The sequence below is a fragment of the Aquarana catesbeiana genome, linkage group LG13, assembly GCF_042186555.1.
Source record: "Aquarana catesbeiana isolate 2022-GZ linkage group LG13, ASM4218655v1, whole genome shotgun sequence".
In the NCBI taxonomy this organism is placed as follows: Eukaryota; Metazoa; Chordata; class Amphibia; order Anura; family Ranidae; genus Aquarana; species Aquarana catesbeiana.
In genome coordinates this window covers 181459124-181471328 of record NC_133336.1, presented here as the reverse complement: position 1 = coordinate 181471328, position 12205 = coordinate 181459124, and the positions used below count along the sequence as shown (strand labels likewise).

The 12205-nt window shown below is 41.5% G+C and overlaps 1 protein-coding gene across 5 annotated transcripts in view; it reads right to left on the bottom strand.

The window, feature by feature from the left end:
* ARHGEF11 (Rho guanine nucleotide exchange factor 11) overlaps nt 1–12205 on the bottom strand; it is a 277886-nt gene that overhangs the window by 99853 nt on the left and 165828 nt on the right. For all 5 annotated transcript variants that reach the window (XM_073610617.1, XM_073610622.1, XM_073610619.1 and 2 more), the window contains 4 exons: nt 11236–11312; nt 8512–8646; nt 4213–4281; nt 567–668 (listed from right to left, as the gene is read on the bottom strand). In XM_073610617.1, the coding sequence (XP_073466718.1) occupies nt 567–668; nt 4213–4281; nt 8512–8646; nt 11236–11312 (383 nt within the window). The remainder of the gene's footprint in view (nt 1–566; nt 669–4212; nt 4282–8511; nt 8647–11235; nt 11313–12205) is intronic.

The window sequence follows — 12205 nt, the reverse complement described above, 5'->3', positions numbered from 1 at the left end:
GCTGATCATTTTCTTCCTTTTTTGGTGGCACCGTCCACCAATTCACTACCAGCACCCTACACAAACTGCGATTGAGCCTGTAATACGTGCAACCGACACAGTACAACTTTTCTGCTTTAATTCGATTCTGGAAACATGTCATTTTTAAAAGGTCAGTCTGCCCAAAAAAGTTACCCACAGTCTGCTGGGTACCTCCAACAGCTCTGCTCTCTGCACAGGCTATATACAGCAAAGTGATGATGCCACTGCTATTTTTATATGGTAATACCTGGTTGGCAAAAAAAAGCTCCCAATTATCATTAAACAATTTCCCATCAGCACGCTGGAGCTGCTTCTCATGAGATTTGGGTTCCTCATCGTACCTGGAGTCTCACCCAAAGGTCCAAGACATCGACCTTGCCCAGCACTGTATGCAGAAGCCAGGGTGTAAGATGGGGGTTAAAATAAAATGATAAGCAGACCCCCAAAAGTTGTATGAGCAGAACCTCTTCAAATGTCTTGCCTACCCAGCATATCAAATTGTGTGTCATTACTTCAAATGTAAAAAATGGTCACAAAAGGGCTACCAGTGGATTAGGGTCAGCTTCAGCTTGAGAGAAGATATATCTCATAAACACCCCCATATGGGCTGGCCGAGCTTTCAGCTTCTCCAGATCTAGACTGTCATACTGCAAGAAAAAAAAAAAAAAAGAGAATAAACATTACTATCCACAGAGAGACATCTTAAGATTTAAATTAAGTAGTTGGGTGGCCCATGAGTTGTACCAAGGTACGTACTTAGTTTCAAAAGAAGGGGTTGGTTTACCAAAACTGTGAAGTGTGTAACATCTGGTGCAGCTCTGCTAGAAACCAATCAACTTCAATTTTTTTTTGTCAAACCTTAACTGAACTGAACAAGCTGAACTTAGAAGGCTTTTCAGTCCGACTTCGGGAGGGCGATTTGACAGATTTGAGGGGCAATTTGACAGACATCTGGCCAAAGAGGCCAAAAGTAGTTTAGAAAGTACTTCTGGGAATCGGTGAGGTCCTGCAAAGTCGGCGTCGCACCGATTAGGACGGTGCCATTGCCAGCAATAGGCTCTAATTTGGCATGTGATTTGACATGTTAAATCGCATGCCAAAACTACCCAATGCGAGCGTGGGCTAAGGCCCCTTTCATACAGTGATATAAACCGTCCAAGTGGATCTGCCTTCTTGGGGGGGGGATCTCTTTGCTGAACCCTGATGCAAGTGTCTGCTTCGCTAAGCAGAGCGGACACAGCCCACTGTTCGCTACGGGGCAGTGGGATGGAAATCGACTGCATGCCTGTTTCCATCCGACTGTCATCCAATCCGATGGACGGATGGCGAACGTATCCCCATCCCTCTGTTTTTAGGGGACCGGATCAGATGCCGGCGGTTGTTATTAACTCTTAATGACTGTTTAGTAGGTGTAACACAAGTTAAGCTGAAATTCTAAGTACCGTTGTGTACTACATTTTTGCATGTTGCAGTTTTAATAGAGTGAAAGACGTCCTTTTATGATCCTTCAAAGTACAAAAATCTAAAGAAGGGCCTACAGGGTGGGTTGTATTCAGCTCACATTTATTAACTGGCTGGGGGTCAATGTTTAAAAAACTTGCTTGACACAGCGACAGTAGACACTTCATACAAACGGCCATTTAAAAAAACTGTTGGGTGCTTACAGTAATCAATTGAATTTTTTTTTATTTTTATGGGAAAATACCAGGTAGAAGCTGACTGGTTATTAAGGAATAACACAGACAGTCCCTCTTTCAGTTTCTATCACACAAGAGCCCCCCTTGAGTAAGTGAATATTCTTGAGAATACAACTTATCAACTTTAAGGCTGGGTTCACACTGGAGATCGCAGCGGCTCACAGCAGGGGTCCGGTGCTTCTCCATTCACCGCTTCAGGTCCAATTTCAGCCAGAATTTTTGGCTGAATTCGGACCTGAAACAGACCAGGAAACACACATGACTCCTGTGCAATTCACACTGGAGCCCCCCCCCCAGAGATGTGTGCACTGGCTCCATAGAGAACAATCTCATGCTATGCGAATTGGATGCGGGGAAACCCACACCCATTTCGCACTGGTGTGAACCCAGCCTAAAACTGAATTCAGCTCCTTTGTAAAAAGTGACGGCATACTATGAATTAAGTTCAACGAGGTACATGACACCTCATGGACTTATCTCTCTTATTTATATCTGAAAGGTTAAAGTGGAGTTCCGGCGAAATTTTTTTTTATTGATCCTAGCATTATTACTAATGAAATAAAAAAAGGAGTATACAATGATCATGATCGATTTAAGTAAAATATAAATTTCTTACTGGAATATTCTCTGCCTCCGTTTGTGGCCGTTGCTATCATGATTGTGGGCATGTGAAGCCCAATCCAGATCGCTTCCTGGATTAGCTTTGCAGAGATGCATGTTGGGTAACCAGCATGCACCTCTCGATCTCGCGCATGTGCGATTAACCGGCTGCCGTAGCGCCGATTACCCACAGACTCGGGCGAGGGAAGAAGTCACGAGGAGCTCCGCGGACCAGGAAGTGGCAAATTATGAGGACTACATAGCAACAGTGCGTTTCTGGTAAGTATAAAAAAAAATGTAAAAATTAAAAACACCTCCCTAGGGAACACTTAACCCCTTGATCGCTCCCTAGTGTTAACCCCTTCCCTGACAGTGACATTTATACAGTAATCAGTGGCTATTTTTAGCTCTGATCGCTGTATAAATGACAATGGTCCCAAAAAAGTGTCAAAAGCATCCGATTTGTCCTCCGCAATGTCGCAGTCCCGCTAAAAATCGCTGATCACCGCCGTTACTTAATAATAATGCCATAAATATATCCCGTATTTTGTAGACGCTATAACTTTTGCGCAAACCAATCAATATACACTTATTGCGATTTTTTTACCAAAAATATGTAGAATACAATTTGGCTTAAACTGATGAAGAATTTTGTTTTGTTTTTTTTGTTTTTTTTTTGAAAATTATAGCAAAAAGTAAAAAATATTGTGTTTTTAAAAATTTTTTTTTTTTGTTTATAGCGCCAAAAATATAAACCGCAGAGGTGATCAAATACCACAAAAAGAAAGCTCTATTTGTGGGAAAAAAAGGACATCAATTTAGTTCGGGTACAAAGCCGCGCAACCGTGCAATTGTCAGTTAAAGCGACGCAGTGCCGTATCGCAAGAAATGGCCTGGTCAAGAAGTGGGGAAATCCTTCTGGGGCTGAAGTGGTTAAACTGCCAGAAAATACAGTATTGAGGAGCTAGTCCTTGTGCCAGCAAGGCCTCTACACAGTACTGGTGGGGCCGCAAAAACATGTTGAATCTTAAGCTGGACGTACATCTTCCTAAATAAATATGCAATCTCAATCTATCCAATCACTTTTAGATCTACCAAAACGATTAATTAGAGGCCCTGTTTAAACAAGCCAGTCCATTTGTATGTAGTCAGGTAGGTTCTTGGACTTCATAATTGTTGGTAGAGCTAAAGAAGATTCTTCATCCATCAGACTGCAAGATTAAAAGGCCAGTTTAGTGGTATGGATGTGAAAGTAGGTGTCAGGTCCTGCTGATGTAGTTTGTAGTTCCGGTGTGCACCAGCAGGTGTCTCTCAACAGCCAGCAGATTCTAGTAATCAGCTCCACCTGATGCTGGCTGCTGGGAGGGTATTTAGTCCCTCTTCTTCTTTTAAACCTTTCTATGTTAGCTATAAAGTTAGGGTTTCTGTTATTCTATTAGATCATTTATTTAGGTATTTTGTCACAGGGTTTTAGGCTGACTTATAGCTTTATGTTTTCTATTCGCTGGTATTTGGATGGGTTATGTTTCACTGTAAATAAATATCACTTAAAGCATGCACACAAATTTGGCTATCCCTGCTGCTGATTCCTGACAGTAGACACACCCCCACATGGACTTTCAATAGGTCCAAAAATGGTCATACGGGCAGGTGTAAGAATGCCAATGTGCACATTTACATAGGGAGTGTCAGCGCGCTGTCAGGCTGTTTGCAGCACGAATGGTGAGATCTGACTCGTCTTTGCCTGTCTACAGGTTAGTTTAGTACTTTCAGTAAAGTGTTCAGTTACACTTTAAAAAAAGATGATCATAAAAGGTATAAAACACAAATATCACTGAATGCAGGTACGAAGCTACATTGGTTTTTATGTGTTGGTACCATGAACAAATCTTACCTCAGTGATATAATCTCCGTGGTCATAATCGTCTTCTGGGCATATGATTGGAGTTTGGCTGTTGTCGGTCTAAAGAACCAAAAAAGTGTTATTTCCTACTGCTGCTCGCTTTTGAGAATACAATGTCATGTGATAGACATGGTGCTTTACAACACACAAAGGACCAGAGTTACCAAGAGCAACATTTTGACTTTCATTTTTCGACTTTTTTTTTTTTTTTAAATAAAACTAAAAGGTTTCTTCTACTGCTGATTAGAGGGGGTTTGCCAAGTCAATGTCCCGAACCATACAGCAATGTGAAAGCCCTGGAGAATAGGATTTATGTGGATTCTACTACCCATTGCTAGTTTTAGTTAAAGTAGACCTACAATTTAAAGCGTATGTAAACCCAACAGTTCATATTCCTGATATGTGCCTGCTGTACCATGTACTTGTATGAGAAAGTATCCTGTTCTCTTTGTATTGTTTCCTTTGTGTGAAATCCCTGGTGTTCCTGTCAGTCCCTTTCCTATTAAAAACTGACCACACTAAGCGGGAGAGAACACCGTAGTCAGTTCTCTAGCTGTGCTGGGAACTCAGTGTGCTCTCCTCAAATGATCAGACTTGCCCCCCTTCCTTCCACTCCATAGCCATTTGCTGGGAAGATCAGTGTGCTGCTGTTTCTCCCCCTGCCAGCTCTTATTCAGCTGAGAACAGAGGGAACAGGGGCGTAACTATCACCATAGCGACCCATGCGGGCGCTATGGGGCCCGCAGCCAAGTGGGGCAAAGTAAGGATAAGAGCACCGCCGGCACAGTCTCCCAGCCAGGGGAAGAGAGAGGAAAGGAAGAGCTGTCCGTATCAGCAGAGAGCTGAATTGCCCGATGTAAGAGCTTTCATTAGAACTTCCAGTGTTCCCGGGGCTCACGTCACATAGCTCTACCTTTTGGCCTGGTGCCTTTGATAGACAGAATGCCGATCCAATGCGGGACATGTGACGTCATCAAAGGCGTCGGGCCAAGAGGTGGGGCTATGTGACGATGAGCCCCGGGAAGACGGGAAATTCAAATGAAAGCTATTACAAGCGTGCAATCCCGCTCTCTGCTGATCTGGGTGGCTTGCCTCTTCCTCTGCATAGGTGGGGCTGTATGGGGCACAGGTCACGCTGTATTGGGCACAGGTCACGCTGCATTGACACTAGGGCAGCTGTGGGGGGGGGGCTGTTTGCCAGGGGGGCCCCATACAACATTTTGCTCTGGGGCCCTGCTATTTCTAGTTACGCCCCTGAGAGGGAATGTGATCACTTATAAAAAAGGGGAAAAAAAGGTATTTATAATGCTTTTTTATATATCTTTACACAAATGGTTTGCCTTTCATTTTTATTTTAACCACTTCAATACCAAGGACATCATATGACGTCCTTGGCTTTGAGCAGGTATATCTGAATGATGCCTGTAGTTACAGATATCATTCAGATATTGGCGGTTTCAGCCGGCGAATCTCTACACCATAGGAATGATCATAGCGGCCGTTCCGCCGCTTGATCGTTCCTATGGGAGGCGAGAGGGGACTCCCCCCCCCTCCCGCCGCCCTCCGGTGCCTGCTCCGACTCACCGTTGCGATCGGTGAGGCGGAGAGTAGATCCGCCGGCGCCGGATGTAGATCATAGAGATTTCCGGTGGACCAGATGGTCCCCGGAGTCTCTATGATCGTCGGAGGCCGGGCGCGATGTTATGACGTCACGCCCGGCCTCTCCATTCAAAAAAACGGCGCCGCTTCGGCTTGGAAATGGCGATCGTTTTATTTTTTTTTTTATTCCAGGCTTCCCAGCCTAGTGGTGAGATATGGGGTCTTATTGACCCCATATCTCACTATTAAGAGGACCTGTCATGTCATATTGCTATTACAAGGGATGTTTACATTCCTTGTAATAGGAATAAAAGTGATCAATTTTTTTTTTTTTTTCAAAAAAGTGTCAAAATAAAAAAAAAAATATATAATTAACAATAAAAAAAAAAAAATTTTTTAAAGCGCCGCTGTCCCCGTGTGCTCGCACGCAGAAGCGAACGCATACGTAAGTCCCGCCCACATATGAAAACGGTGTTCAAACCATACATGTGAGGTATCGCCGCGAACGTTGGAGCGAGAGCAATAATTTTGGCCCTAGACCTCCTCTGTAACTCAAAACATGTAACCAGTAAAAAAATTTCAAGCGTCGCCTATGGGGATTTTTAAATATCGAACATTGGCGCCATTCCACGTGCGTGTGCAATTTTGAAGCGTGACATGTTAGGTATCTATTTACTCGGCGTAACTTCATCTTTCACAAAATGCAAAAACATTGGGCTAACTTTACCGTTTTGTTTTTTTTTTAAACACAAAACAGTTTTTTTTCCCAAAAAAAACGCGTTCGAAAAATTCCTGCGCAAATACTGTGTGAGATAAAAAGTTGCAACAACCGCCATTGTATTCTCTAGGGTCTTTGCTAAAAAAACATATATAATGTTTGGGGGTTCTATGTAATTTTCTAGCAAAAAAATTATGATTTTTACATGTAGGAGCAAAGTGTCAGAATTGGCCCGGTATTGAAGCGGTTAAACTGAATGGGTTGTTTTACAAAGTGAGGGTTTACAGTCACTTTAAGGTTATATAACATAGTAACATAGCTGGTCAGGTTGAAAAACAAAAGACAAAAATCCATCTACTTCAAATGATAATAGAAAACCTCCAAAAACAGAACATTATACCCACAGCTGGCAAAAAATCTTAAAAAGTATGGTATTGCTCCAACAGGGGAGAAAAAAAATATAACCAATTAATGTAGCGCTGCATTATATCCCTTCATTAATGTAATAAATTCAGGTATGAAAACTAACTAACTAAATAATAATGCAAGTCCAGGAACCTCATAGTGTAGTAATTTTTACAAACTTTTTTTTTTAAATCCAGATAACATACTCACTCGCACCCCTTACAACATTCTGGGTAACGAAACGCGCAAGGGCGGAGTCCAGCAGTGACGTCATAACGTCGGCTCAGATGAATGGTCTTTTTCTGTTAATGCCTGGCTGTCTCTTGTAGTATGTTTCCTGGGATTATGAGGTTCTTCCTCCCTCTTTTCATTTGTGAGACCAGATTTTGAAGTGAACAATATCCTGAACAGAGAAAGCAATCCATCCCCCTGTGAGGGATCAAATGCGATCTTAGAACTCTTGTGCTGTGAGGTCTTGGGCTCTGGTAACCATGTTTATGTGGTGGTGGTGGTGGCTGGAGCCCTGGAGGTGGTGAAGGAGATTCAATAATAAAGAGGTTCACTAGTGGATGGACTTTTCTGGAATCACTTTTGGACTTTTTAAGTGGACTTGCTTTATTAGGTATTTTTCATATCTGAATTTATTACATTACTAAAGGGATAAAATGCAGCGCAATACATATTCTGTTTTCTGGTATCTGTAAGTGCTGCTGTTATTTTTCACATTGATATTGATTTCACTCGTTTATATAACCACTAGCCGCCCGCCCACTGTCATATGACGGTGGGACGAAGCAGCTCTCGTTCTGGGCAGACGTCATATGACGTGATCGCCTTCCCGAGCCACTAGGGGGCGCACGCCCGCCGCGTCACTGGGGACCCGAGGCCGCGATGTCCGCCGGGCACCCGCGATTGCCCAGTAACTGAGCAGGACCGCTCATTTTGTAGACACTATAACGCTATAACTTTTGCGCAAACCAATCAATATACGTTTATTACGATTTTTTTACCAAAAATATGTAGAAGAATACGTATCGGCCTAAACTGAGGAAAAAATTTGTTTAAAAAAAAATAAAAAATTTGGATATTTATTATAGCAAAAAGTAAAAAATATTGTGTTTTTTTTCAAACTTGTCACTCTTCTTTTGTTTATAGCGCAATACATAAAAAACGCAGAAGTGATCAAATACCACCAAAAGAAAGCTCTATTTGTGGGCAAAAAATGATAAAAATTTCATTAGGGTGCAGTGTAGCATGACCGCGCAATTGTCATTCAAAGTGCGACAGCGCTGAAAGCTGAAAAATGGCTTGGGCAGGAAGGGGGTGAAAGTGCCCAGTATTGAGGTGGTTAATATTGATTTAATTTATTTGTTTGTTTACTTTTCACTAAGCACAGTTTCTTATTTTTTTCTCTAAAAATAAAAACATTTAAAAATAAAAATCTGTGTTAAGTAATAGAGGTTAATGCTGGTGTCGGGAGGGAAAAAAAAAAAAAGATAAAATTCTATATTACAGAAGTATTTCCCCACAAAGCACCCCCCACTGATACCACTGTCCCTTCTCTGTACCTGGTCTGTTCCTGGAATGAAGGTAGTATCTGAGCCCTGCCGTCGGTGCTGGAAAATCTTTGTAGAGATGACTGGGGAGGTATGAGAGCTGTCCAATCCTAGGTCAGATAGGACAGAGGTTCGATTCATGGAATACTGGGGAAAGAAGAACCATGTTGTTTATAGGGCAGCTCCAGTTTAAACATTAAATACATATTTTAACCCCTTCGCTCCTAGGGTTAAACCAAATCGAAATACTTAAGCACAATTTTGCAACTTGTGTTAATAAAACTGTTACATATTATCGCGACTACTTTGTGCATCCAGGTGGATTATACCGCGTTTTTTTTTTTAGGACAAAATGGGCTTTCATTTAGTGGTAAATGGTAATGGATATCTCCTGTTTTTTTTTTTTTTAATCAAAGGAAAACTGGCCCTACATAGTAAAAGAAAATTTTTTTTTTTTAAATGCAGTGGATACTATAATAACATTCCAAGAACAACTCAAATTAAACTCTCCTGCTCATGACGATTGCAGCGATACCACATATGTGTATGTTAGTTGTTTGTACCCGTCGTACAGCCCAGAAACTATAGTGTGCATTTGGCTTTTATTTATCCTACCTAAAATACAATGACACTGATAAAAAAAAATACTGACCCTGACCTTGACCCAGACAATAACCCTGGCACTGATCTAGATCAAATGATAATCTAGGTATTTTTTTATTTTATTTTTTTAATATTATTATTATTTTTTTTTTTTTTTTTTTTTTTTTACACACCCTTTTTTTTCTCTGAGAGAGAGGTAAGATGTATCTCTCTCCACAGAGAAAGAAAACACAGGGGTGGGCTTCACAGTGACTGATCACTGTCATAGCCAATCAGAGACTAGCACAGCGATGAGGTGACCCAGAATGGGGTGTTCCAGATCCCGATTGTTAGTATACAGGGCGCGGGGCTCCCGCTGAGACACACATACATATATATACATAGATATATATAGATAGATAGATAGAGATATATATATATATCTATAGATAGATAGATAGATAGATAGATAGATAGATAGATAGATAGATAGATAGATAGATAGATAGATAGATAGATAGATAAATATATGCACACACACACATACATATATATATATATATATATATATATATATATATATATATATATATATATATATACATACATACATACATATATATATATATATATATATACACACACACACACACACACACACACACACACACAACTTCTTTACCAGAAAACAAAAAACTTTGATAATCTACATAAGTGTGCTATATGACTACATACTGTATTTCAGATCCTGCAGTATTGCAGACTATGGGGTCTAGTTATAAAACATTTGTTGCACGAATGTCAGAGGCGTTCATGCAAGGGAAACAAAATGTCCCCAATTTTTCTAAAGGATTAATGCTTGTATCTTCAGCTCCATCTAGTGGCCAAATTGCAGTATAATTTTCTCATTGAGGCATTTCAGAAAACAATATACTGTAGCCCACTAGATGGAGCTGACGATACGGGCCTTAATCTCTTAGAAAAAATACAGGACGTTTTATTAAACGTTTTATTAAACACACACACACACATCATACATATATACATTCATACACACACATACATACATACACACACTCAGATCAGCCCCATAAACATTATGACCACTGACAGGTAAAATGAACGACAAATGCTTCTGAGATTTGTGCAACTAATGTTTTATAAAAAAAGACTCCATACATAGTCTGCATTTCTGCAGGATCTGAAAAATGTAGCCATATAGCACACATATAACACATGTACATTATCAAAGAATTTATATACCACTGGTTGTCAATGCCCCACCACCTTTACTTTCAGAAGGGAGAGGGGGGGTGACTGGACAGAGGTTCTAACCCTTCACCACTCACTAACAAAATATAGCTGGAGTTCCACGTTAATTAGTTACAGCATTCGCCATGGATCAGGGATATGCAATTAGCGCACCTCCAGCTGTTGCAAAACTACAAGTCCCATCATGCCTCTGCCTCTGGGTGTCATGCTTGTGGCTGTCAGAGTCTTGCTATGCCTCATGGGAATTGTAGTTCTGCAACAGCTGGAGGTCCGCTAATTGCATATCCCTGGTCTAAATGGTCAGATTAACCAGAAAGTGATGCAACTGACAGATCCATCCAATCTCTAAACGATTCCACTTATCTTAAGGTCCAAACAGAGTACTGAAACCATACAGTGATCATCCTAAAAAAGTCATAATTTATTTGTTCGTAAAGCATATTGCTATATAAACAGAAGTTTAAAGCTGAACTCCAGAAATTTGATTTTTTTTTCATTGGTCCAGCTTGGCACAGCTGCCCTTCATAAAACACCTTGTATTTTTTTCAATGAATACAAGGGGTCTCCTGATTGGATGAGGTGAAGAGCAGGGGGTGAGGTTACAATATCCCCCTGGTCCAATCAGAAAATGCCTTCGTATACATGACATTCAATGGTGGAGGTGTCAAGCAGGCAACCCCTGTGATCGATGAGCAGAGGGGACAATGCCTGCATAGAACCTAGTATTACAGCATGTCCAGTGGCCCTCTGGACATTAGATATGGATACTTATATCAAGCCAAGCTGGACCAATGGAGAAAAATTCAATTTTCGGGGTTCGCCTTTAAAAATAAAACAATATATAAAAAAATAAAACAAATAGTCCAATTGATCTGCCCCCACCTCACTAATTGATGATATCCTTTCCGTTCCAGAATCCAAGCCACTGTCACAATCTTGTGAATCCACAGAAAGACGGCCTAGAAAACGCAGACTTATATCACCGGATGTACAGAGAAACAAGAAATACAGTAAATTGATGTCACGATCATAAATATTCCAGTTTTCTGATGACATTTTTATTAAAAGGGACACGGATTCTTGCTCTGACGTTGTCTACCGACAGCCCTTACCCAACTAAGGTACGTTATACCCACCAATCAACGATGGAGGAGCACAGCGTAGTCTCTGATGTTGGTGCTTACCCAGGTGAATGGCATGACTGATGTCCCCCCTGGTCATCTTGCCTGATAATCATGGGGGGCATTGTCATCAGGCAAGAAATATGTCACCAGGCATGTGGTCACATGCCTGATGAAGGGGTCCAAAAATGTCACTATCTTCTGCTGTGATCAATCAATAAAGCCTTGGACCCTTTTATGGAGTTCCCCATGTGCTGGTGACATATTTCTTGAATTGAAATCTTTCCAGTCTCCAGCCGGTGGTTGCTACAGCACCCAATCCTCTTCAGCAATTTTCAGGAACGTGTGCGTTTGGGACATTGCCTCGGCCCCATGGTGATCAGGCCTGCTGATTGACTGCTCAAGAACAAGTGTTGTCACATAGGGAAGGTTTTTCTGCTCTCCCATACCCAGATGCCCATGATAATAAAGTGATGGTGGCATGTTTCTTGCCTCGAAGCCCTTCCGGTCTCCAGCCAGTGGTTGCTACAGCATCCATTACTACCTCAGCCATTTTCAACAACTTGTCCGTTGGGGACATTGCCTTGGCACCATGGTTATCAGGCCTGCTGATTAGCTGCTTAAGCCCACGTGCTGTCACCTGGGGGAGGTTATATGTTCTACCGTACTTGGAAGTCCGCTCCAATAAAGTGATGGAGTGAGGAGGCATTTACCTCACTGAATGTTGGGCT